This window comes from Onychostoma macrolepis, chromosome 12 (assembly GCF_012432095.1).
Source record: "Onychostoma macrolepis isolate SWU-2019 chromosome 12, ASM1243209v1, whole genome shotgun sequence".
Lineage (NCBI taxonomy): Eukaryota > Metazoa > Chordata > Actinopteri > Cypriniformes > Cyprinidae > Onychostoma > Onychostoma macrolepis.
The window spans coordinates 4,751,134-4,776,335 of record NC_081166.1 but is presented as its reverse complement, the minus strand read 5'-3'; the positions used below and the strand labels follow the sequence as shown (position 1 = coordinate 4,776,335).

The 25,202-nt window shown below is 36.7% G+C and overlaps 1 protein-coding gene across 1 annotated transcript; it reads right to left on the bottom strand.

The window, feature by feature from the left end:
- Nucleotides 1-39: 39 nt before the first annotated feature.
- ppp2r2d (protein phosphatase 2, regulatory subunit B, delta) lies at nt 40-23,911 on the bottom strand. The gene is made up of 10 exons (XM_058793929.1): nt 23,691-23,911; nt 23,382-23,456; nt 14,800-14,897; nt 14,545-14,710; nt 13,906-14,018; nt 12,224-12,401; nt 11,616-11,780; nt 9,320-9,489; nt 9,013-9,104; nt 40-2,262 (listed from the first exon to the last, which is right to left on the bottom strand). Exons 1-10 carry the CDS (start codon nt 23,698-23,700, stop codon nt 1,983-1,985), a joined length of 1,347 nt encoding a protein of 448 aa, XP_058649912.1. The 5' UTR covers nt 23,701-23,911; the 3' UTR covers nt 40-1,982.
- Between the last annotated feature and the right edge of the window lie 1,291 nt (nt 23,912-25,202).

The window sequence follows — 25,202 nt, the reverse complement described above, 5'->3', positions numbered from 1 at the left end:
ACCTGAAATAATTTGAATAAGTGTTGGGCAGTGTGTCGATTCAGATAAACACAATTAAAATTTTATTTAACTTTGGTCAAAAATAATCAAACAAGTGTACACTTTCACAACGTTAGCATCATCATCATTTAACAAGGAACAAGGTCTGTGAGTACGTATCCGACCTGTCAGTTCCCAGATTTAAAGAGCGTCACAATCAGCTATAACAACAACTTTGTACTTGTCAACCGTTAAGTTACGTTTGTCATTTTGACATCAGTTTTGCAGCCGCATGTCAAAATTCAGCAGCACACAAACTGTATGTTGTCACCTGCTTCTTTAAACCGCATCCTGATGCGAGATAAATCCATTTAGATCAACTTTCACACGACTTGTTTTGTATCTCAACATCACGATGTGATTCGTTAACTTTGATTGACTGGAGGAAAGCCAGTTTTGTCTCAAGAGGCACTGAACACATCGGGTTTTGATTTGAGTGTTCTGCGACGGCCGTCACCGACCGTACGATATCTCGTATATTAGTGTCCAAATACTAAGCCGCACAAACCGTAGCAGCACATGAACGGACAAATGGAGTGCTAAAATAAAAAATAATGCATGTCGAAGGTAGCCGGGCGTCGTATGGGCGACAGGTTGTTGAGATCATCTAGTCCTCAAGGTTACCGGTTGAGGATTATTATAGGACATATACAGACAGACTTAAGGCGGTAGAATCCCTTTACGAAGTAAAAACGAAAAAAAAAAACGTAATATCAAAATAAAAACTCTAAAGCGAAACAGACGGCAATACTGATGCTTATCATGGCCAATGTCCTCAATCAAACAGTGCAACTGCAAATTCAAGTAGTACAATACGGAGATTTGCTTCCCAACCGGAACATTATGAGGGAATAGCGTTTTCTGACTTTTTTTAGACTTGTAAGACATACAAGCAAATGCTGCGTTTGTAAAATCAAAAATCGGGCCATTTTGTTTTCGTTGAAAGTCACTCCAATCGCCAAATTTCACATTTTTTGAATGGAATTCCCCAATAATGCTGCAGATTTGGGTTCAGCAGAATGATTTCACATTTTAACCACTGGCGCTCCAGATCTACATATGCAGATTACATGCAAATATAGAACGTAAAAACCATACATACCTGCTCATAATGTAAAAACGCTTTCTCTTTGTAGTTATGTTACTTTTATTAAGTGGTTTGACACCAGATGGTGTAATATATAGATACAGTCAGTGAGTAGATATTATGCATGAGAAAACAAGAAAAAGTATAAAATAAAAACAGAACAAAAATAAAACCGAAAGAAACGGAAAAAAAGAAACAAAACTGTCCACTGACCAAAATGGAGACCTGTTTTAAGTGCTTAAAAAGGTAGAACATGAAGGCCTGAGAGTTGGGCCAGGGGAAGGAATGTTAACAGGCATTAAACATACGCTCATGAAGGCCTGAATTTCAAACAGCGAGTACATACGATTGACAGCGAGATGTTACTCATCCTGGTGCGTTTCCGTACTTTTGGTCAACAAATCATAAAAACGTAAGGCTCGGCCGAAAGACGAATACATGTACGACTTTTGCGAAGTGGATCTAGCCTCTTAATGCTGATTGGTGTGGGTTCCGTCGCTGGAGGGATGGATGACAGCGGCCTTTCCTTGTTTTTTATTTTGGTTTGGGGTCGTCGTGAATTATTGACGCCCTCACAAAGAGGTTTTTTCCCCCCCCCAAATATACAGTCTGTCTCTCAGCTTCCTGGTTAACGTGAAAAACAAGTGCTTTGCTTCTTTGTCAGGTTGACTACAGGGCCATATTTCTCTTACGGATTTAATGACTAGGCTTATCATTGCAAAGTACGAGATTTTTTTGAGCATCCTCAGACCTGCACGGGGGGTGGGGGGGGGGGTGGACGGGGAGGAGGGAAGTTTCTTTTTCTAGATTTTTGTTTGTTTCTTGATTTTAAATCTCTCTCTCTCTCTCTCTCTGTTTAATTAATTTTGTCCTGGAATATATACAGGTTGTTGGTGGCGGCCACAGCTATGACGTTCTCTTTCGGGTGCCAGGCGGTGTGTAGGATCTTCTTGTTGAAGTCCAGGCTGTCCACGCTGATTTCGTCTTTCTTCCGTTTGCCGCCGGTGCAGACTTTGCGGGGTTTGAGCATGGCACGGGGTTTACTGTTCTCCCTCGACGCCTCCAGTGTGATGTCCCTGCGTGTGTTCCTGTCGAACATCCTAAAGAAATTGTTGTAGGAACCCGTCATAATGGCACTGAGGACGACGGAATTGCAGGGGAGAAGAAAAAACAAAAAAAAGATTAGTTGTCAATTTGTAGCACATGAACAGTTTCACCAGGTTTTTGAATTTTTGAATGTTTCAGCACCACTGTTTTCAATTACATTCAAGCCATTGGTTGAGCCAACGTCACTGATTCGAGCAAATCGTCATGCATTTAAGCTAATTAGGTTGGAAACAATTTGGAGACCTTTTTGATTGTATCTTAATCATTTGTTTTGATGCAGGATCAAAAATCTGATTCACAGGTGGGAGAACTTCTTTCAAACTATTGGTTTCAACTTTTGATTCAGTTCAAAAAACCTGATTCAGTGATTCTTTCAATCACATCACTTGTGTTCAAGTGCCACTTCAACACCAAATCAGAAATAAAATCCTTTTATCATACAGGATAAACATTATTATTAAAAGTAAACATTACAATTGTTCACTTTTAAACTTTATAAAAGAGCTTAATAAAAAACTGGATTAAACACTCAGCAAGTTGCTTTCACCATTTATTATTTTTTTTAAATAAGGGCTGAGTGGTTTTATCCATCAAAAAATTCACAAGAAATCATGCTGTGATTCTCTCTATACAAAATTTAATGTAACAATTTTAAAAAATACATAATGTATAAATGCACGTAAAAAAATATAATGTAAATATAATAATGTATATACACACATATATACAGGTGCTAGTCATATAATTAGAATATCATCAAAAAGTTGATTTATTTCACTAATTCCATTCAAAAAGCGAAACTTGTATTTTATATTCATTCATTACACACAGACTGATATACAGTGGGGCAAAAAAGTATTTAGTCAGCCACCAATTGTGCAAGTTATCCCACTTAAAAAGATGAGAGAGGCCTGTAATTTTCATCATAGGTATACCTCAACTATGAGAGACAAAATGAGAAGAAAAAAAAAAATCCAGAAAATCACATTGTAGGATTTCTAAAGAATTTATTTGCAAATTATGGTGGAAAATAAGTATTTGGTCAATAACAAAATTTAATCTCAATACTTTGTTATATACCCTTTGTTGGCAATGACAGAGGTCAAACGTTTTCTGTAAGTCTTCACAAGGTTTTCACACAATGTTGCTGGTATTTTGGCCCATTCCATGCAGATCTCCTCTAGAGCAGTAATGTTTTGGGGCTGTCGCTAAGCAACACAGACTTTCAACTCCTCCAAAGATTTTCGATGGGGTTGAGATCTGGAGACTGGCTAGGCCACCCAGGACCTTGAAATGCTTCTTCTGAAGCCACTCCTTCGCTGTTCGGGCGGTGTGTTTGGGATCATTGTCATGCTGAAAGACCCAGCCACGCTTTCATCTTCAATGCCCTTGCTGATGGAAGGAGGTTTTCACTCAAAATCTCACGATACATGGCCCTATTCATTCTTTCGTTTACACGGATCAGTCGTTCTGGTCCCTTTGCAGTAAAACAGCCCCAAAGCATGATGTTTCCACCCCCATGCGTCACAGAAGGTATGGTGTTCTTTGGATGCAACTCAGCATTCTTTCTCCTCCAAACACGACAAGTTGAGTTTTTACCAAAAAGTTCTATTTTGTTTTCATCGGACCATATGACATTCTCCCAATCCTCTTCTGGATCATCCAAATGCTCTCTAGCAAACTTCAGACGGGCCCGGACATGTACTGGCTTAAGCAGGGGGACACGTCTGGCACTGCAGGATTTGAGGCCTTTGTTACTTTGGTCCCAGCTCTCTGCAGGTCATTCACTAGGTCCCCGTGTGGTTCTGGGATTTTGCTCACAGTTCTTGTGATCATTTTGACCCCACGGGTGAGATCTTGTGGAGCCCCAGATCAAGGGAGATTATCAGTGGTCTTGTATGTCTTCCATTTTCTAATAATTGCTCCCACAGTTGATTTCTTCACACCAAGCTGCTTACCTATTGCAGATTCAGTCTTCCCAGCCTGGTGCAGGTCTACAATTTTGTTTCTGGTGTCCTTTGACAGCTCTTTGGTCTTGGCCATGGTGGAGTTTGGAGTTGCACTGTTTGAGGTTGTGGACAGGTGTATTTTATACTGATAACAAGTTCAAACAGATGCCATTAATACAGGTAACGAGTGGAGGACAGAGGAGCCTCTTAAAGAAGTAGTTACAGGTCTGTGAGAGCCAGAAATCTTGCTTGTTTGTAGGTGACCAAATACTTATTTTACCGAGGAATTTACCAATTAATTCTTTAAAAATCCTACAATGTGATTTTCTGGATTTTTATTCTTCTCATTTTGTCTCTCATAGTTGAGGTATACCTATCATGAAAATTACAGGACTCTCTCATCTTTTTAAGTGGGAGAACTTGCACAATTGGTGGCTGACTAAATACTTTTTTGCCCCACTGTATTTCAAATGTTTATTTCTTTTAATTTTGATGATTATAACTGACAACTAAGGAAAATCCCAAATTCAGTATCTCAGAAAATTAGAATATTACTTAAGACCAATACAAAAGAAAGGATTTTTAGAAATCTTGGCCAACTGAAAAGTATGAAAATGAAAAGTATGAGCATGTACAGCACTCAATACTTAGTTGGGGCTCCTTTTGCCTGAATTACTGCAGCAATGTGGCGTGGCATGGAGTCGATCAGTCTGTGGCACTGCTCAGGTGTTATGAGAGCCCAGGTTGCTCTGATAGTGGCCTTCAGCTCTTCTGCATTGTTGGGTCTGGCATATCGCATCTTCCTCTTCACAATACAGGTCAGGCGAGTTTGCTGGCCAATTAAGAACAGGGATACCATGGTCCTTAAACCAGATACTGGTTGCTTTGGCACTGTGTGCAGGTGCCAAGTCCTGTTGGAAAATTAAATCTGCATCTCCATAAAGTTGGTCAGCAGCAGGAAGCATGAAGAGCTCTAAAACTTCCTGGTATATGGCTGCGTTGACCTTGGACCTCAGAAAACACAGTGGACCAACACCAGCAGATGACATGTCATCCCAAACCATCACTGACTGTGGAAACTTTACATTGGACCTCAAGCAATGTGGATTGTGTGCCTCTCCTCTCTTCCTCCAGACTCTGAGAACCTGATTTCCAAAGGAAATGCAAAATTTACTTTCATCAGAGAACATAACTTTGGACCACTCAGCAGCAGTCCAGTCCTTTTTGTCTTTAGCCCAGGCGAGACGCTTCTGACGCTGTCTGTTGTTCAAGAGTGGCTTGACAAGGAATGCGACAGCTGAAACCCATGTCTTGCATACGTCTGTGCGTAGTGGTTCTTGAAGCACTGACTCCAGCTGCAGTCCACTCTTTGTGAATCTCCCCCACATTTTTGAATGGGTTTTGTTTCACAATCCTCTCCAGGGTGCGGTTATCCCTATTGCGTGTAAACTTTTTTCTACCACATCTTTTCCTTCCCTTCGCCTCTCTATTAATGTGATTGGACACAGAGCTCTGCGAACAGCCAGCCTCTTTTGTGTCTTGCCCTCCTTGTGCAACGTGTCAATGGTCGTCTTTTGGACAACTGTCAAGTCAGCAGTCTTCCCCATGATTGTGTAGCCTACAGAACTAGACAGAGACCATTTAAAGGCCTTTGCAGGTGTTTTGAGTTAATTAGCTGATTAGAGTGTGGCACCAGGTGTCTTCAATATTGAACCTTTTCACAATATTCTAATTTTCTGAGATACTGAATTTGGGATTTTCCTTAGTTGTCAGTTATAATTATCAAAATGAAAAGAAATAAACATTTGAAATATATCAGTCTGTGAGTAATGAATGAATATAATATACAAGTTTCACTTTTTGAATGGAATTAGTGAAATAAATCAACTTTTTGATGATATTCTAATTATATGACCAGCACCTGTATATTTATTTATATTTATTAGGGCTGTCAGTCGATTAAAATTTTTAATCCAATTAATTACAAGGGTGCTGCGATTAATTAATCTACATAATCCCAAACTAAATTTGGTTGTGAAAATATCCCCAAAAGTTTATTTAAAGCTATTATTGTGTTAAACGTTTAGGCTACAATTTTTGGTGAACTATCCCTTTAATTATACCTTTGTTTTAATAAATGAAATTAAACTCTAAAGAAAAAACTAAATCTGCAAGTAGGTGGTGGTAAATGTCTTTGAGTCGATATGTTCAAACGGCCGATTCATTCAGGAATTCAGTAAACGGCTCGCTTTAGGAATTGGCCTTTGAATTACTGGTTCAGGACTCCTTCAAAACGCTGATCCATTCAGAAACCAAACACCGCTCTGTTGCTCGGAGACGCACAACAATTCTGCTGTGGCTTTTAGGTAATATTTTCATTGGCAAAATTTAACAAAAACACAAAATTGTGTTTAAAATGGAGCACAATATTACCTTCTTATTTACGGAACTGTTGTATAAAGTCACATTTACACTCGTGACAAAAACAGCACTCGTGTGATATTGTTCTCGCTGCGAGTGATATCACTTGTCATATGATATAAATAGGAGACAAAAACTCATACAGAGGCATTTTTTTGCCTTAGTATCTTGAATTTTAGGGCATAACTGCACATATGGAGTTGTTGTCCTGCATTATATTTGTCAACAGTCCACTGTATGAAATGTAAGATGACGGACAGGTCTGGGGGCAGGGCCAGTGTGTTAACTGCGTTAAAATATTTTAAGTGCGTTATTTTTTCATAACTAATTAAGTTACTGCATTAAACTGACAGCCCTAAAATACATATATATACACACACAGTGAGGAAAATAAGTATTTGTACACCCTGCTATTTTGCAAGTTCTCCCACTTAGAAATCATGGAGGGGTCTGAAATTGTCATCGTAGGTGCATGTCCACTGTGAGAGATATAATCTAAAAAAAAAAAAATCCAGAAATCACAATGTATGATTTTTTAAACTATTTATTTGTATGATACAGCTGCAAATAAGTATTTGAACACCTGAGAAAATCAATGTTAATATTTGGTACAGTAGCCTTTGTTTGCAATTACAGAGGTCAAACGTTTCCTGTAGTTTTTCACCAGGTTTGCACACACCGCAGGAGGGATTTTGGCCCACTCCTCCACACAGATCTTCTCTAGATCAGTCAGGTTTCTGGCCTGTCGCTGAGAAACACGGAGTTTGAGCTCCCTCCAAAGATTCTCTATTGGGTTTAGGTCTGGAGACTGGCTAGGCAACGCCAGAACCTTGATATGCTTCTTACAGAGCCACTCCTTGGTTATCCTGGCTGTGTGCTTCGGGTCATTGTCATGTTGGAAGACCCAGCCTCGACCCATCTTCAATGCTCTAACAGAGGGAAGGAGGTTGTTCCCCAAAATCTCGCAATACATGGCCCCGGTCATCCTCTCCTTAATACAGTGCAGTCGCCCTGTCCCATGTGCAGAAAAACACCCCCAAAGCATGATGCTACCACCCCCATGCTTCACAGTAGCGATGGTGTTCTTGGGATGGTACTCATCATTCTTCTTCCTCCAAACACGTTTAGTGGAATTATGATCAAAAAGTTCTATTTTGGTCTCATCTGACCACATGACTTTCTCCCATGACTCCTCTGGATCATCCAAATGGTCATTGGCAAACTTAAGTCGGGCCTGGACATGTGCTGGTTTAAGCAGGGGAACCTTCCGTGCCATGCATGATTTCAAACCATGACGTCTTAGTGTATTACCAACAGTAACCTTGGAAACGGTGGTCCCAGCTCTTTTCAGGTCATTGACCAGCTCCTCCCGTGTAGTTCTGGGCTGATTTCTCACCTTTCTTAGGATCATTGAGACCCCACGAGGTGAGATCTTGCATGGAGCCCCAGTCCGAGGGAGATTGACAGTCATGTTTAGCTTCTTCCATTTTCTAATGATTGCTCCAACAGTGGACCTTTTTCACCAAGCTGCTTGGCAATTTCCCGTAGCCCTTTCCAGCCTTGTGGAGGTGTACAATTTTGTCTCTAGTGTCTTTGGACAGCTCTTTGGTCTTGGCCATGTTAGTAGTTGGATTCTTACTGATTGTATGGGGTGGACAGGTGTCTTTATGCAGCTAACGACCTCAAACAGGTGCATCTAATTTAGGATAATAAATGGAGTGGAGGTGGACATTTTAAAAGCAGACTAACAGGTCTTTGAGGGTCAGAATTCTAGCTGATAGACAGGTGTTCAAATACTTATTTGCAGCTGTATCATACAAATAAATAGTTAAAAATCATACATTGTGATTTCTGGATTTTTTTTTAGATTATGTCTCTCACAGTGGACATGCACCCACGATGACAATTTCAGACCCTCCATGATTTCTAAGTGGGAGAACTTGCAAAATAGCAGGGTGTTCAAATACTTATTTTCCTCACTGTGTATATATATATATATATATATATATATATATATATATATATATATATATATATATATATATATATATATATATATATATATATATATATATATATATATATATATATATATATACATACATACATACACATATACATATACATATATACATATAAGAAAGTGTTTTTTTTTTTCATATCATTGTGCCAGAATGTTTATATTTCCAACACTGGTATAACACAATATTTATTATTATTTTTATTCTATTATTGATTATATATTAATTTCATATTATTTTGCCAGAATGTTTATCTTTCCTGCACAGGTAAAACAATTTCTCTCTGTATACTATAATTAAAAAATATATTTTACAAGTACTTGGAACTGGGACAGAGTAAAATTCTGTGCGAATGCAGAATCCACCCTTATTAAATACGGTTCCGCACCTGTCTGAACCGCTCCAACAGCACTCAAACTTGTCGAAAATGCAGTCGTTCTCGTAGAGCGAGCACAACTTGCTACGTAGGTACTCATGTACCTACAGAGGAGCATAACAAATGTGAATCAGCAACAAAAACGAACAAAGAAATGGTCACATCATTTGCAAAATTACATTTAAGCAGCGTGTGAAACTTTGGGGAGGTGCCGGCTGTATTTGAAGTATGTATTAATTGAAGACGTGAAACACCATGTTCTGAAAACATGACAGTACAAGCTCTGGAATGTCAGCTGTTGCAATATGGTATACTGTACCTGGTAGGTCTCTACGGGCCGGTTCTCCATATTCAGGTCCCAAACCTTAACGGAGAGGTAATCGCGGGTCATCATGTATCGACCACTGTGGCTGAACTTGACGTCAGATATGGAGGAGATTATTTCTGAGAAGAACGACCGGCTGCTGGGATCTTCTGGCTCCTCAAAAACTTTGGAGGAACAAAAACACAATATTTATGATGACATTTCAGACTTTCAGAAGAAACATTAAATATAAAAACATAATCCTGCTAGGGGTGTCCCCGGATAGTCGACGATTCGATGCTTCGATTTGAGGAGCCTGATTCGACTCCCAATCTCAGTCGAATATTCGCGGGGTGTTATGATCATGCCATTTTGGCTATAAGGGGGTGCATTTTGGCTATAACTGGTTTTCTCCCAATAAATTAATATTACAGCCTATTATGATAATGCTGCAAATAAGAATTTTAAAAGAAAGAAGCTTTAAATAAACATTAACCTGCGTGAATAAATACAACTTCCCCTATAGATTAAAGTTTCGCTTTCTAATCTGTCACCGACAGAGGAGCATCTTGGCGGCAGGGATTTAAATCTTTAACAAGACTCAAATTGACACAGGCAGAGTGAAAGACTTCATTATTTTTTTTTTCCCGATTAGGTAACAGTTAGGGTACAACAAGTGATTTCAAAACGTTTCAGTCGGTTTATTTATATCGTGTATATTATTTATCTCGTATAAGATGCATTTGGTTGAGTTAAGCTACAGTAAAGAGCTTCATTGTAGTACTATACGGTGATTATCTCTTCAGCGGTCTATCATATGCTTCATTGATCTTCAGCGCGCATAGCTCAAAACAGAAATGCAGAACGTTATAACTCATATACATAACATTATAATGAGAACACCCATTAAAAAATTGTGAATTCTTAAGGGTTTTGCTGAGTTTAATGTTAACTATCTTTTAATCAAAACATAAAACATTATTTACCCCGTTTGTATCTGCGAGGTGTCCTTTACACATTTTCCCTGTGTATTTATGACTGTCGAATGTCTGACATGACTCTTGGTAATATATTTTGCCCCGCCCCCAAATATATGATTTGACTATCAGTCGACTATCGGCATGATTCGAAAATTCCGATTCGACTATGAAAATCCTTAGTCGGGGACACCCCTAAATCCTGCACATGAACACTAACGTTCAAAAGTTCGGGGTCAGAAAGATTTATTTTAAAGAAATTAATATTCAGCAAAGATGCATCTAATTGCTCAAAAGTGACAGTAAAGACATTTATGATGTTACAAAATGCAGTTCTTTTGAACGTTCCATTCAAAGAATCATTAGGGGGAAAAAAATTCCACAAAAATATTAAGCAGCACAATTGTTTTCAATATTGATAAGCACCAATACATCACAGGAAAAAATAAATAAATAAATATATATTTTAAAATATATTCAAATAAATATGAAAAAATTATAATAATTACACACATAAATTATATATATATATATATATATATATATATATATATATATATATATATATATATATATATATATATATATACATACATATACACACACACACATTAAAACGGTTATTTTTGATTATCATTTCACAATAACACTGTAGTTATTTTTTCAGTCTTGGTGAGCCATTAAAAGACTCTGTGTCTTCTATTAAAAACATAATAATAATAATAATAATAATAATAAGCTTTTGAACTGTAGTGCATGTATGTGTCACAATGCACTTGACTTGATTTTCCCCATTTCTAGTGTGACCAATGGACCAGAAATGAACCCCTATTAAACAAGAGCAGACTCTGAAAAAATGTTTATCCTAGAATATATCATACCGTCACATTTCCTTTTTGTCATTTATTCTATCCAAACACTCCAGTTTTATGCACTTGCATTCTGTTTTGTAACTAGTGGGTTTGACGAAGTAAATGGCGAGAGTTTGCTTTTTTTTGCTTTGTTGGGAGTGAGGTCCAAGTTGAGAACAGAGTGCTCGATTAATTACATAATCCAGTGATTACATAACACAAGGCCCTGCTGACAATAAACAGTGGTCGGCAAAAACAGACAAAACGAGAACTTTCCACGGCCTTTTAGCGAGAGAGTCTGATCAGGCTTTAGGAGAAAAGGACACTGCGTCAGGGAAAATTCCCACGTAGAGAGTTCAGACTCTCCGTCTGATGGAAAATAAAGGGACGGAAGAGTATAAAAGAAAAAAAAAAAAAAAAAGAGGGAAAAAAATAGACAACTGAAAAAAAAAAAAAAAGACTGGACTGACTTAAAATACTCACATTTGCTATGTCTATCGCAGAGCGCGGCGGACCTCATGTCACACAGGCGGATGGTTCCTTTACTACTGCTGTATACAAAGACGTTACACTGGTGTGGGTGACACTCGGCCGCCGTTATCACCTCCGTCAGCTCCTCCATATTGGCTGGTTTTATATCTACAATGTCTGAGGAGGGAAACGGTAAAGGAAAGCAACAGAAATAACTTCAAACACACTTTTAAAGTCATTGAGATGTGTCAGAGATGCAGGCCTCAGTCATTCCTTGGGGATTCAGTTTCTTTAGAAATGGTTGAAAAAGATGATTGGAGCTGACGGTGCCTCTAAAAATGTGTATGTTTTACAGTAAAATACAATTTTTCAAGGGGACATATTGTATGGTGAACCTATTGCAGTCTAAAAGATAAATAGACGCAACTACATTACCTCATTTCACATGCATGGAGAATGTTTACATAGAAGTCTTAAATGTACATCAAAAAAATAAATACATAAAAACAGGCCTGGGGAAAATGCTTATGAAAATTATAGCACACATTCATAGTAAGAAAGTCAGATCAGGCACGTTTAAAAAAAAAAAAAAAAAGATTCACTGATTGCTTAAAGGATACTAAAACTTCTATCTGTGATTTCTAAATGCCAGAGGTTTATTCTGAGGTCGTCTGCAGAAAGGTATGTTTCATAATCACTATTTACTGAAATGGAATTGATGTGATATGTATGTGCGTTAGCAAATATTCTGCGTGGGCTTGCTTCCACCATCAAGTCCATCGGCATCAGCACAGGAACCTGCGAAACAACCACAGAGTTACTTAATGAAATATTAAACCAAGAAAAAGTAAACATTTAAATTAAAAGAAATTATCTGAAATCTTTTCTTTAACTCCCCTCTCAAATTTTAAGTTCATATTTATATAACTGAACAAATTTGCATGTTCTCTGATGTTGGTTAATGGACAAATATAATATTAAATCTTTAGTAAGCATATTCTTTTGATTGTTTTTTTATTTTTGATTTTACATTATGACTTAATTAGTAGCTATTCATCAACTCAGAAATCCCAGTTTGGAAGACAAAACATTTACAGCAATTATTACTTTTGATTAAACCTTAAAGGGTTACTCCACCCCTAAATGAAAATTTTGACATTAATCACTTACCCCCATGTCGTTCCAAACCCGTAAAAGCTTAGTTCATCTCCGGAACACAATTTTAGAATTTACGTCACCGTAATTTTACGACGCTACGCTATTTGCGTTCAGCGGATGACGGTGACGCGGAGGAGACAAATTGTTGAATAAAGTCGTTATTTTAGTTTTCTTTGTGTACAAAAAATATTCTCGTAGCTTGATGTAACATCGTTTTTGACGATGTCTTTCATACTTTTCTTGGCCTTGACAGTGTTATTTACTTGGCAGTCAATGGGACAGTCACAAGCCTCCCGGTTTTCACCCAAAATATCTTAAATTGTGTTCCGAAGAAGAACGAAGCTTTTACGGGTTTGGAACAACATGGGTGTAAAGTGATTAATAAAATTTTCATTTTGGAGTGGAGTAACCCTTTAAGTCAAATAACTCAACTAGGGCCCTATGAAATCGGTTTTATTTTTTTCCTAAATTCCATATTTTTTCCTCTAAATACTGTTTTTTTTCAGTTTTAATTTTTCTGAACTCAAATAATTAAATTTTATTTATTAAAAAGCATGTCTAATTAAATTAAAATCATGAAAATTATACAATTTAACATCCATTTATTAAAAAGTTTATCAATTACGTTTAGAGCCCTATGAAATGTTATGTGTTTTCTCATGTTTTATTGTTTCTAGTTCTGTTTTAACATGTTTAATTTTTGAATGCAGCAAAAACAAACAAAAACACCTCATTCATTCTTACAATAGCCTTGTGTAAGGAACCATGACAAACACCGAACGATGCAATGAGTTAACATTAACCTTATATATATATATATAAAATATAACAACCAATATAAAACCTATATAAGTTTGCAAAGAAATTATGGTACATTGCTATACAGTTTTTCTTGTCTACACGTCCTTGTCTTGACTTGTCTGGAACGCGTCCCTTTCTTCATAACGCCCCACTGACAGCTGGGTGTATACTGTGCATTTACATCACATGGCATGTACTCTACAGACTGCAAGTTCTGGAAACATCTAACTTTAAACCTTATTAAATATTTATTAACTAAAAACCAGTGCTTCACTGCACAGCCAACCTTCACTGGCTGCACTCTCAACTCAAAATGTCATCGGAAGAGAAGCGGTAGACTAACCCGTAGTGTTGTGATTCGAAACTGATCTCGCAGTCTTCCATCTTCATCTTTAAGGTTGTATCCTTCTGCTCGTTTGTCCCTTTCGCTGATCTTCCATAGTTTGATGGTTTTATCTTTTTGAGAAAACAAAACAAAAAGGAAAAACAAGTTTGTAAGAGAAATTGCATATCCAAAGCTCCTTTCTAAAAACCTAGTGAGAGGAAAAGGAGCCAAAAAGCACCCACATTTTCCTTTAATCAAAGCAAAATACGTCATTGTCTGTCTAGGTAGGCAGCTCAAATAATTTTGAAACAGCTATAGATATACCACCATTCATAAATTTGGAGTTGGTAAGATTTTTTTTGTTCTTGAAAGCATCTAACATTCACCAAGGTTGCATTTGATTGATGTACAAATGCAGTTAAAACAGAAATATTGTAAAAATATTACAATTTTAAATTGTGGAAACTTTTTTTTTTGATGAATGGACAGTTTAAGAAAATGTTTTTGAAATATAAATCTTTTATAACAATATACACATCCCTACTATCTTTTTTTGATCAATTTAATGCGCCACTGCTGAAGAAAAAAACAAAACAAAAAACATTTGAATGGTGGTGTACAAAAAACAGAAGCAAAATTTTAATTTTGTCTTCATACCGTTTGCAGACAGGAGAAAGTGTGCAGCGTTCTGTTGTGGGAGCCATCTGATTTTATTGATCTTCTCTTCAATTTCTAAACTTTTCAAGTAATCGAACTCAGGCTCGTGACTCTGAAAGGTGCTGTACACGTTGTATTCCCCTCTTGAGAGCGGGCGGTTTTTACTCTATGGAGACAAACATTGAACACGTAAGTTAACACTGAATCACACTTCCTAAGAAATTAAATGCAATAAAAACCTTTGGGTTGCATCACCTCCTGTTCTCGCTGAAATATGACGACTCTGCCTCCTTTGTCTCCTGTGGCTAGTAACTCCCCCGAATAGTTAAATTCAACAGTTGAGATAATGTCCGCTGCATATCCAAAAGGAAGAAAGATAAGAATTATTTACTTCATACATTAAACATCCACAGCTTTAACAAAGTAGAATGCTTTGACACAAATTAACTTTCTAAATGCACGTTTTGCACATCATGCCAAAGACAAATAACTTTTGTCTTACATTAAATATTCATTATTCATGACTCATCTTCACGCATGCTTAAGTTTAGATGCTTTAAGCACAAACTGGAGTAAAAACAATCTATATTCCAAATCTATTTCATAAATTCAACATGCACGGCTTCAAAAAAAAAGTAGAAAGCTCTGATGCCAAAATTGACCCTAAATGCATGTTCCTGATCTTAGTATGCAACACTGATCAATGCATGTTGCACCAACATATGCAATATTCAAGTCTCATTTTCATACACACTTAGCATAGAGGTTTTATTCTGAAGCTCAAACTGGATTAAAAACAGATCTATGCTCAGTGTGGATCATTTCCTCTCTCCACCCCTGCCGCTTCACCCTTCTGATCTCTCTCGCTCGGAGGGAAGGACACAGGGACAAACAGAGGCATGATTCAGTGTTCCTGAAACAGAACAATTAGCTCAACGCAGACAGGCCTGGGCTTCATATAGCCAATGGTTCACACGCCAAAGACACAGTACGAGAGATAATCAAACACCTCTTGTACATTTATAGAACTGAAAACTAATGACTATTTGGTTTCTTCACTGTGGATTTGATGAGGAAAGTCCACATCAGGTGAAAAACTCAGATGAGCGACAAATCAAAATCTGAGCAAACCTAATGAATGATTCGGTAGGGCCTTCTGTCTCGGTTCAGAGGTGCAGGTTTTGTTTAAAAACAAGCATGAAGAAAAAAAAAAAAAAAAAAAAGATTTTGACGAACGGCAAAAAGACTCTGTTTTCTGTTTATACAGAAACAGCACAGTTCACACAAACTTCACTGTTGAGTACCATCAAAGCCAATGTGAGAATATCATTTACTCAGCCCTGTAACTTCGTGTTTTTTTATTTTTGATTATTATTTCAAGAGTGTTTGGGATGCTTAGCCAGGGATCTGTGACTTGAGAGCTGAACGTAGACATAACCGACTAACCTAACTAGGGCTGGGACGATAAATCGATGCAGAATCCATTCATGGACCGACTATGAGATTTTCCAAATGCATCGGAGCTTAGATTTTAACAGCAGACGGTGCTCTATCTAGTTTTTATCCGCATGCTCAAATGCTCATGAAGAAGAGCGCTTGTGCATTCGGCCGAGTCATGTAATTTCACCTCAGCTCAGAATGCTTTTATGAAGTGAGAGTAATGTAAACACAGCCCACTGTGAACACCCTTGTAATTCGCTTCAACCTTTTCAAATTTTATGAATGATTATTTTAGGTTCAAGTGTGTGTAAGGATTTGTAAACGAGCAGAGTACGGCTGTTTCTAAAGTATGATACGCCATCTGCTGTTAAAATCTAAGCTCAGAATCGATTCCAGAGGAGTCGATCCATGAATCGATTCTGCATCGATTTATCGTCCCAGCCTTACTCAACACAAAATAAGTGTGCCACATCAAGCCTGGAAAATATACTTTAACATCCGAAGTAACCTGACTCTGCATCTTTATTTTATTTCAAGCTGACTTATATATATTATATACTTATATATATATAGGCACTGAAGTTTTCTGAATTTCTCCTTCTGTAATTAATTAAAATGGCTAACAACACAACATTAAGGTGAGAAAAAGATGTTTTCATGTATTCAAATAGATTAATAGCATCATGAAGCTCAAAAAAAATAAAAAAAATAAAATAAAGACAAAAAAGCAAAGCAAGGCATCAATTAGGATATAAAACTAACAGAAAACCAGGGTCGAAGGAATCAGCTAACGAGCAACAAACATGCGGTGGCCTTGGTCTCTGTCCATGTGTGCGTTCTGGACAGTCGGTGTCTGATTAATCATTCTCTAGTCACACCAGTGATAGCGAGTAATCTGATGAGTCACAAATATCAGCGGGTGAACCTCACAAAATACAACAAGAACATGCCCGGTCATATTTCAACATCAACATAAAGATTATTCTGCATACAGAAAATGAAGGCTTTACTGATGACCATTGCAATAACATTTTCCTCTTTTACACAATCAATTCAATACTGGAAAAAAAATAAAAAAATAAAAATATCAAAATCTGCACATACTATATATTTACAAATACCAAAAGAATAGTATGCGTTATATGCAATACAAGTTACAATTTAATGAATGCAAATAAGGTTAAAAAAAAAACATGAACACACCATTTAAATATTTACCAACTTTTGTATTATCATCAATATTAATAATGTTTCAACTTAATGAATGCACAAAATTAAATTATGACAATTGATACATTTCTATACTATATAAAACATAACTAATATTAGTATTGCTATTATTTATATTTTATACAAAATCAACAAGTTATTGCCAGATACCAAAAATCAAAATACAGCAAAATATATCTCATAAATATTAATTTATCATCTTACAGTAACGACTGCTTAATTATGGTTTAATTGTCATAATGTACAAATTGAAAGCATCTTATCAGTTCTAAAAACAGAGCTTCATTTCATTTCTGCAAAATATGCACTATTTCTAGGTGGTTTAAGGTGACCTGGACATGTTTTTGTGAAATTCAATACAGATAGAGAGGAAACACCACTGTACTGTATCACAACACAAACCAAAACAGCCGCAGCAGCAGCGGGGAAGCGTAGGCAGGTACATGACGGATGGAACCACCTCATAAATAAACCATACGGGCAAATATTAAAGATTAACATCCACATCGGACATCAGCCACAACCTACAGCAACATAACATCTGCACCTCCCAAAAGCAGATCAAATTAGAGCATCCTACAGTAACCCAAACAACACGTTACATCACAGAGGAGTCCGTTAGCACTAGGAAAAAGCTCAAAAACAAGCGGAGCACCCGGCGTGACAGGCAGACGGAGATAAACACACACATACCCATCCTGAAAGGTAGAGAGAGGCCATTATAGCACAGTTCCAGGCTGTGGCTGTCAGCAGCGCACACAAGACAGCAGAGCAAGATTTAAGAGCCTGGGAGTATCTGCGGTATGGACGGCGCTGGCTCGCCCGCAGGGAGGGTGAGCGAAAGGTGCCACATGGCCATGTCAGACGGGTAAGATCGTGAGGGAATCCCTCCACACACACGACACTAACCCTTCATGTGAGATCACGAATGAATTACGGTCTTATAAACATCCACATATAACTTTAAGGGAGTTTGCAGTGCAGTCCTTCCCACAAACAAATGACTCACTTCCTGTTTGAATGTCTTTCAGGGGTAGAGAAGCAGCACACAAGTAACTAATACAATATATTATTCACCATGATTTTAAAATAAATTAACTTTACATAACATCGATGACAATTCTGCAAAAATATATAATACAAAATGTTATTGACTATATACATACATCTCTCTCCCTCCATCTACACACACACTGTATATTTTATAACTACTCCCAAATAACAAATTTAATTACTAATTTCAGATAATTGCAGAGTTTTAAATGGTTAAAACACAAATGAAGAAAAATATTGTTACTACTATAAAGTCATTGCTATTGAAATTTATATAACTACATATAATTTAAAAAAATGTTATTTTATATATATATATATATATATATATATATATATATATATATATATATATATATATATATATATATATATATATATATATATATATATATATATATACACACACACACATGTAAGTGTGTTACATTATATAAAACACATACAGACGTGGTCAGAATTGTTGGTATCCTTGGTAAATATGATCAAAGAAGGCTGTGGAAATCTGCATTCTTAATCCTTTTGAGCTATTATTTAAAAAAATAATAATAATAATCTAACCTCTCATTGGAGAATAAGAAATTTAAAATGGGGGGAAATATCATTATGCAATGTTTTTTCTCTAATACACATTGGCCACAATTAACAGCATCCTTTTATTCAATACTTTTTGAAACCTCCATTTGCCAAAATAGTATGAGTTTTCTCCTATAACGCCTGATGAGTTAGAGATCAGAGACCATCCAGAATCACTCCAGACTCTTTAGATTCCCAGCTCCATGTTGGTGCTTCTTCTCTTCAGTTCACTCATGTTCTGCAGGGTTCAGGTCAGAGGACTGGAATGGCCAGCAGAAGCTTGGTTTTGTGCTCAATGACTCATTTTTGTGTTGTTTTTGGGGTTTGTGTTTGGATTATTGTACGGTTGGAAGATCCAAACATGGCCCATTATAAGATTTCTAACAGAGTCAGTCACTTATTGAATTTATATCTGTTGGTATTTGATAGAATCCATGATGCCATGTGTCTAAACAAGATGTCCAGGACCTCCAGCAGAAATATAGGCCCACAACATCAAAAATACAGCAGTATATTTCATTGTACACATGGGGTACTTTTTATCCCTGTGTACACCAAACCCATCTTGAGTATTTGCTGCTAAAAAGCTAAATATTTTAATTTCATCTGACAATAGAAGCCAGTCCCATTTGAAGTTCCAGTCGCGTCTGATAACTGAATATACTGGAGTTTGTTTTTTGGTGAAAGCATTTTCTTTTCTTGATTTTTTTCTTGAAGCCCTCTCAAACAACATGTGGTGATGTAGGTGCTGTTTGATAACCCCAAAACTCAACCTTCGTCTGCAATTCTCCAGCTGTGATCCTTGAAGAGTCTTTAGCCACTCAAACTCTCCTCCTCACCGTGCATTAGGACGATATAGACACGCATCCTCTTCCAGGCAGATTCATAATATTTTATGTTGATTGAAAATTCTTAATTATTGCCCTGATGGTGGAAATGGGAATTTTCACTGCTCTAGCTCTTTTCTTAAAGTCACTTCACTAATTTGTGGAGCTCAATTATCTTTTGCTGCACATCAGAAATATTCTTTGGTTTTTCTCATTGTGATGGATGATTAAGGGAATTTGGGCTTTGTTTTCCCTCCTATTTACATTTCTGTGAAAGAGGAAGCTATGGCTGGATATTTTCATGTTCATAATCACGCTGGTGTGCTCAAAATTGAGAATATGAATGGGAATATATGAATGGGGAGACATTTTACTCATAAGAATTTCTAGGAGTACCAGTAATTGTGTCCAACATGTATTTGAGAAAAAATATTTATTTGATAATGAGATTTCCCCCCCATTTTAAATTCTTATTCTCCAAATGAAAGGTTAGATTTTTGTGATTTTTAAAAATAAAAGATCAAAAGGATTAACAATGCACATTTATTTTCACAGCCTTCTTCAATCATATTTACCAAGGTTACCAACAATTTTGACCACATGTATACACACACACAATTTATTTAAAATAAGAATAAATATAAACAAAGTTGAAAATTCTATTTAAATGTAAATAAGTTGTATTATATTACTATATATTTTTATTGAAATTTAAATGAACAGGAATAAAAAAAAAAATGTAATATTAAAAACATTTATAAAAGCATTTAAGAAATGTTTAAATATGAAGAGTTCAGATACAAAAGCCTCTAAGTGCCATCTAAAAAAATTTTATCAGGCTCTTATGTGTGGGTTCAGTAATTTCACTTAAATGGCAACGTATGTGTCATTTTCTATGCAATTAAAGTGAAATAACTGAACAAATATAGGACTCTGATAAAATTGCTCATTTTAGAAGAAAATTTCAGACGGCACTTGGAGGCTTTTGCATCTGAACTCTTCATATATATTAAAAAAAAAATCTAAAATAAAAACTATGTAAAAATGCATTAGTTCTTGCTTTCTGAATATACTTGACAACAATAGCCATTGTTTCAAGGTATATTTTTGCATACTTTATTTTTGCACAAAAGTCTGGCATACCACTGTGCAAAACACCTTATTTATACCTAATTGATGAGTAAAACAAACAAGCAAGAGTCAATATGAACACTATTTTGCACATTTATTCCAATAAATCATATGCAACAAGATAATAAGGCTATAAGAACAGATTAAGCTCAGTTTCCCGCTCTATTACCAGCAAAAACACAAAACCTCCACTAGAAAGCGCAGAGAAAAACGGAAGTCTTCACACTTAGGAATAACTTAGATGGCCAGGAGCCATCTCAAAGCTGTTTATTATGCCGAGTGTGAAAAAGTCAGAGCATATTTAATTCTATGTTTGCATCCTGCAAGCACACAGTCTGAAGGTCCGCTAAAAATACACAATATGGACAATATTGTTTTGAATCCAAATTCGCATGCCTTCTTATCACAACTCAATTCCATTTCCATAGAATTCCATGGAAAGAAAGACTAGGCTTTCGCTCGGAGCAATCACACCTCACAATCTGGCGAAACGGTGATCTCTAAATAACCTTCTCTACCACATAAGGGCCACTCAGCTCAGATGATATTACACCAGTCAACATGTGTCCGTTTCCTAGAAATCAGTTTTATTTTTCACAGAGGGCAAAGCGGAGAGCTGGAAGGGGCAAAAACATCAACAACCAACTGCCACCATACAATCAACACTCAACTAAGTTACTAAAAACTTTTGTTTCAACATTAAACTTCCAGTCTCTGAACTGAATAAAACAGCTACAATGTGTCTCATATACAGTGACAAGACACACAACCTTGACATTTTTAGTGAAATAATGCAAAAACTAAATAAAAGGCAAATAAGAACAGACCATCTCAACATTACAGTAAATCTCAATTTGCCTTCCTAGACTCACAAGCACATCTGTATTCCCAAAACCCCTGTAAAGCCTCAATGACTGATCTCTGGATGAAGCCGAGAGCACCCTTGGACAAAGCACGTGGAATAATGTGAGCAGGTCGGACCAGTTGGACGTGCTTTCCGCCGTTTCAAAGGCAGGATGTGCTTCCCTACAGGAGCCCCAGAAAACAGCAAAAATGTTCACTGACGCGCCCACCAGCAGATCAAATCAATCAATGCACAAAGTGCCATGCCATAATAATACATTTTGTTTTGGATGTATTGCTACTACTGTACTATGCTAACTGCCCGTTTGCCAATAATCGCCTTCATGGGGTTAAAAACTCACAAAATAGTTTGACAAGCATTGTGTTCTTTCCCATACAGCCATATTTCCTACTGAAACTGGCATAGTGTTTCATTTTCAAAAAGTAACCAATCATCTGCTACTTGTCAATGATAGTCTTACTTCAGGAAAAAAAAAAGAAGTTTTTTTTTGTTTGTTTTTTTTGAACTGGTCAATTTTTTACATTTAAGACCATTTTGCTTCCGTAATGTCTTCTTTCGTAACGTCTAGTGTAAAGAAAATATCCAAAATATTAAATTTTACACTTATTGAGTTATGTTTCAATTACAATACATAACTTCAAATGTTGCTTTTCTCAGTCAAAAATTTCCAGTTCTGCGGAAATCACACCAAAATTTACAAGTTCATTCCCATCTATATTCCAAAGATTTTTACAGATATGTTTGTTCATATATCACTTGCTTTATTTATGCAACATTTTATTTTGTAAAACATGGTTAAAATGTATTAATTTACTGGTTGTTGGCAGTAATTTCTGATTTATAGTGATTAAAAAGAGATATCCGAATCCCCCCCTTGTAACAACTGTCAACAAAATAATTTTAACCTGGCCTTATGAAAAGGCATGTAACTTAGTGTTAAGTAGATGCATCATTTTCATGTAAAAATGTGTAATACAAATTAGCCCTAATGTACAGTAAATAGGCCCAATCAACAAGAGAATTATGGTTTATTAGTTACATTTTTGCCATATTCTTCCATATTAAGTAGTATAAAGGGAGAGTAGCATTCTCATTCTTGAGAGCATTTGATTGGACAACAATTTGGACACGCCTATGAGTGCAACTTGAGTCATCAATATTTTTGCTTTTTTTTCCCCTACCACAGAAAGCTCACATTTTTAATTTTACTCAATATTTATATATCTCAATATCCATTCAGTTGCATATTTATGCATATAGCCACATAATAACCAGGATACTACAAAATGTCTATAAAATACGTAACACAATAAGCTGTCTGTGCTGATTGTGACAATGTGTATTATTCCTTACACCCACCATTACATTTAATCATTTAGCAGGTGGGTTTACCCAAAGCAACTTACAACTAAAGAACATCAAAAGCATTCTGTCATACACGAGCCAACAATATTTACAGCATTGCAACGCAAAGTTTCAAGCACAAGAGGATCTGTCCATTGCCTTCCCTCCATAAAAGTTTTTTTTTGAAGAGTAATTAAGATATTTGTGATGAGCATGTACATTTTCGTGGATCTTTAACACTCCTGCCTCCATCTCTTCCTATCACACCCTTGCTATGCACGCTTCGCTACTCAAAACTCCTCCAACGTGTTGTTCATCACTCATGCATACTCACCCAAAGGTGTTTAAAACCAATGCAAGCCGTTATTTACCTTCTGCAACATCTTCATCTATGGCTCCTTTGACCTGGGAGAAGCACCACTGGAAATCATTGCCTCCACCAACCCCTGCAACAACAACAACAACACAAGTGCATTGAAATGCATGCTCAGATCAGCCTCCCAGAAGCATTTCATCACGCAGAAGTCAGAGCCCTGCCAGCTCGAGCATGCATACTGAGATAAAGCAGTGGATGTGGGTTTAATTTAGTGTCAGTTAAGGGGGCTGGTTTGATGTTTAGGCCGCACCGCTGCCGCTCGCGCCCCCGCCTATCAACACAAACCCCCGCGCGGCGCGTTTACCTGCCATCATCGCCTGTGCCTGTGCCTGTGCCTCGAGCCTTCAGCGCAGCTTATCCTGGAGCTCAGCCGGGCGGACGGTGCGAACGAGCGCGGAATGAGAGCGAGCGCAGGCGAGCGAGATCTGCCCGTGATTTGGTTTCGCTTCAAGATGGCGCACGCTGCCCGTCGACATGACACAGTGACGTCATTTAACCAAGCGCGCAGTGCTGCCGGCGCGTCCTCGCTGCGCTGGGGTTTGCGCAGACGCTGTGTGAGTCACGCAAAGACCAAACGCCCTTGTTTTGTTTGTTTATTGGCTGGATGAATGGATGAGTGACAGGTGAAATGATATACTGCTAGCTGTACGTATGCAAAATACCTTCAATCCCATTCTGTCAATCTCTCTTGAGAACAGAATGTTTTAGTGTGTGTCATTTCTAGCTGCAGTTTGGTCAAATTACGCAAAAAGTGTGAAATATTATGCAATTTTGTGCATTTAGCATACATAAAATGCTAAATTTGACATGACAAATTTCCTCCACAACATGAAATAGAATTTTGAAATGTGTTCAGTTTAAGACTGAAAAAGAGAGAAAACGGAAATGCATATCATTATACAATATTTCTAAAGTGTAAGTAACCCAATTATAATAGACTATACGTAGGTTACATACACTTTGTAAAATTATATATGTTAAATGTAATTAAAAAGGTAATATGTGACCCTGGACCACAAAACCAGTCATAAGGGTCAATTTTTCGAAATTGAGATTTATACATCACCTGAAAACTGAATAAATAAGCTTTCCATTGATGTATGGTTTGTTATGATCGGACAATATTTGGCCGAGATACAACTATTTGAAAATCTGGAATCTAAGGGTGCAAAAAATCTAAATATTGAGAAAATTGCCTTTAAAGTTGTCCAAATGAAGTTCGTAGCTATGCATATTACTAATCAAAAATTAAGTTTTGATATATTTATGGTAAGAAATTTACAAAATATCTTCATGGAACGTGATCTTTACTTAATGTCCTAATGATTTTTTGGCATAAAAGAAAAACAGTAATTTTGACCCATACAATGTATTTTTGGCTATTGCTACAAATATACCCCAGCGACTTAAGACTGGTTTTGTGGTCCAGGGTCACATATTGTAAATGAAGGATAGTTCACCCATAAAAAGTTGCTGGAAAAAATACTATGGAAGTCAGTGGTAACTGTTTGGTTACCAACATTCTTTAAAGATGATTTTTTCTTTAAAATATCTTCTTTTATGTTCAATAGAAGAAATAAAAGACAAAAGAAATGTGTGTGTGTGTGTATTATATTGCAATATTGTAAATGTTAAACTTCAGTTATGTTTTAATCATAAATTGTTCTCATTCTTCATAAACTTCTCTCATCTCAGTAATGTAGCTGGCATTAACTACTGCTGTATTCTGTATTGTTGCACATGACAAAAAAAAAATAAATAAAAGAATTTATTTGTTGACTGGCAATTCAAATGACATACTGTCCATTTTTTTAAA

What these genes read in the sequence shown, in the direction of transcription:
- ppp2r2d (XM_058793929.1), bottom strand. An exon ending in GGCCCGTAGAGACCTACCAG is followed by an intron (nt 9,105 to 9,319) that starts GTACAGTATACC and finishes GCTCCTCTGTAG; the next exon opens with GTACATGAGTACCTACGTAG. An exon ending in TGTTGGAGCGGTTCAGACAG is followed by an intron (nt 2,263 to 9,012) that starts GTGCGGAACCGT and finishes CGTCGTCCTCAG; the next exon opens with TGCCATTATGACGGGTTCCT.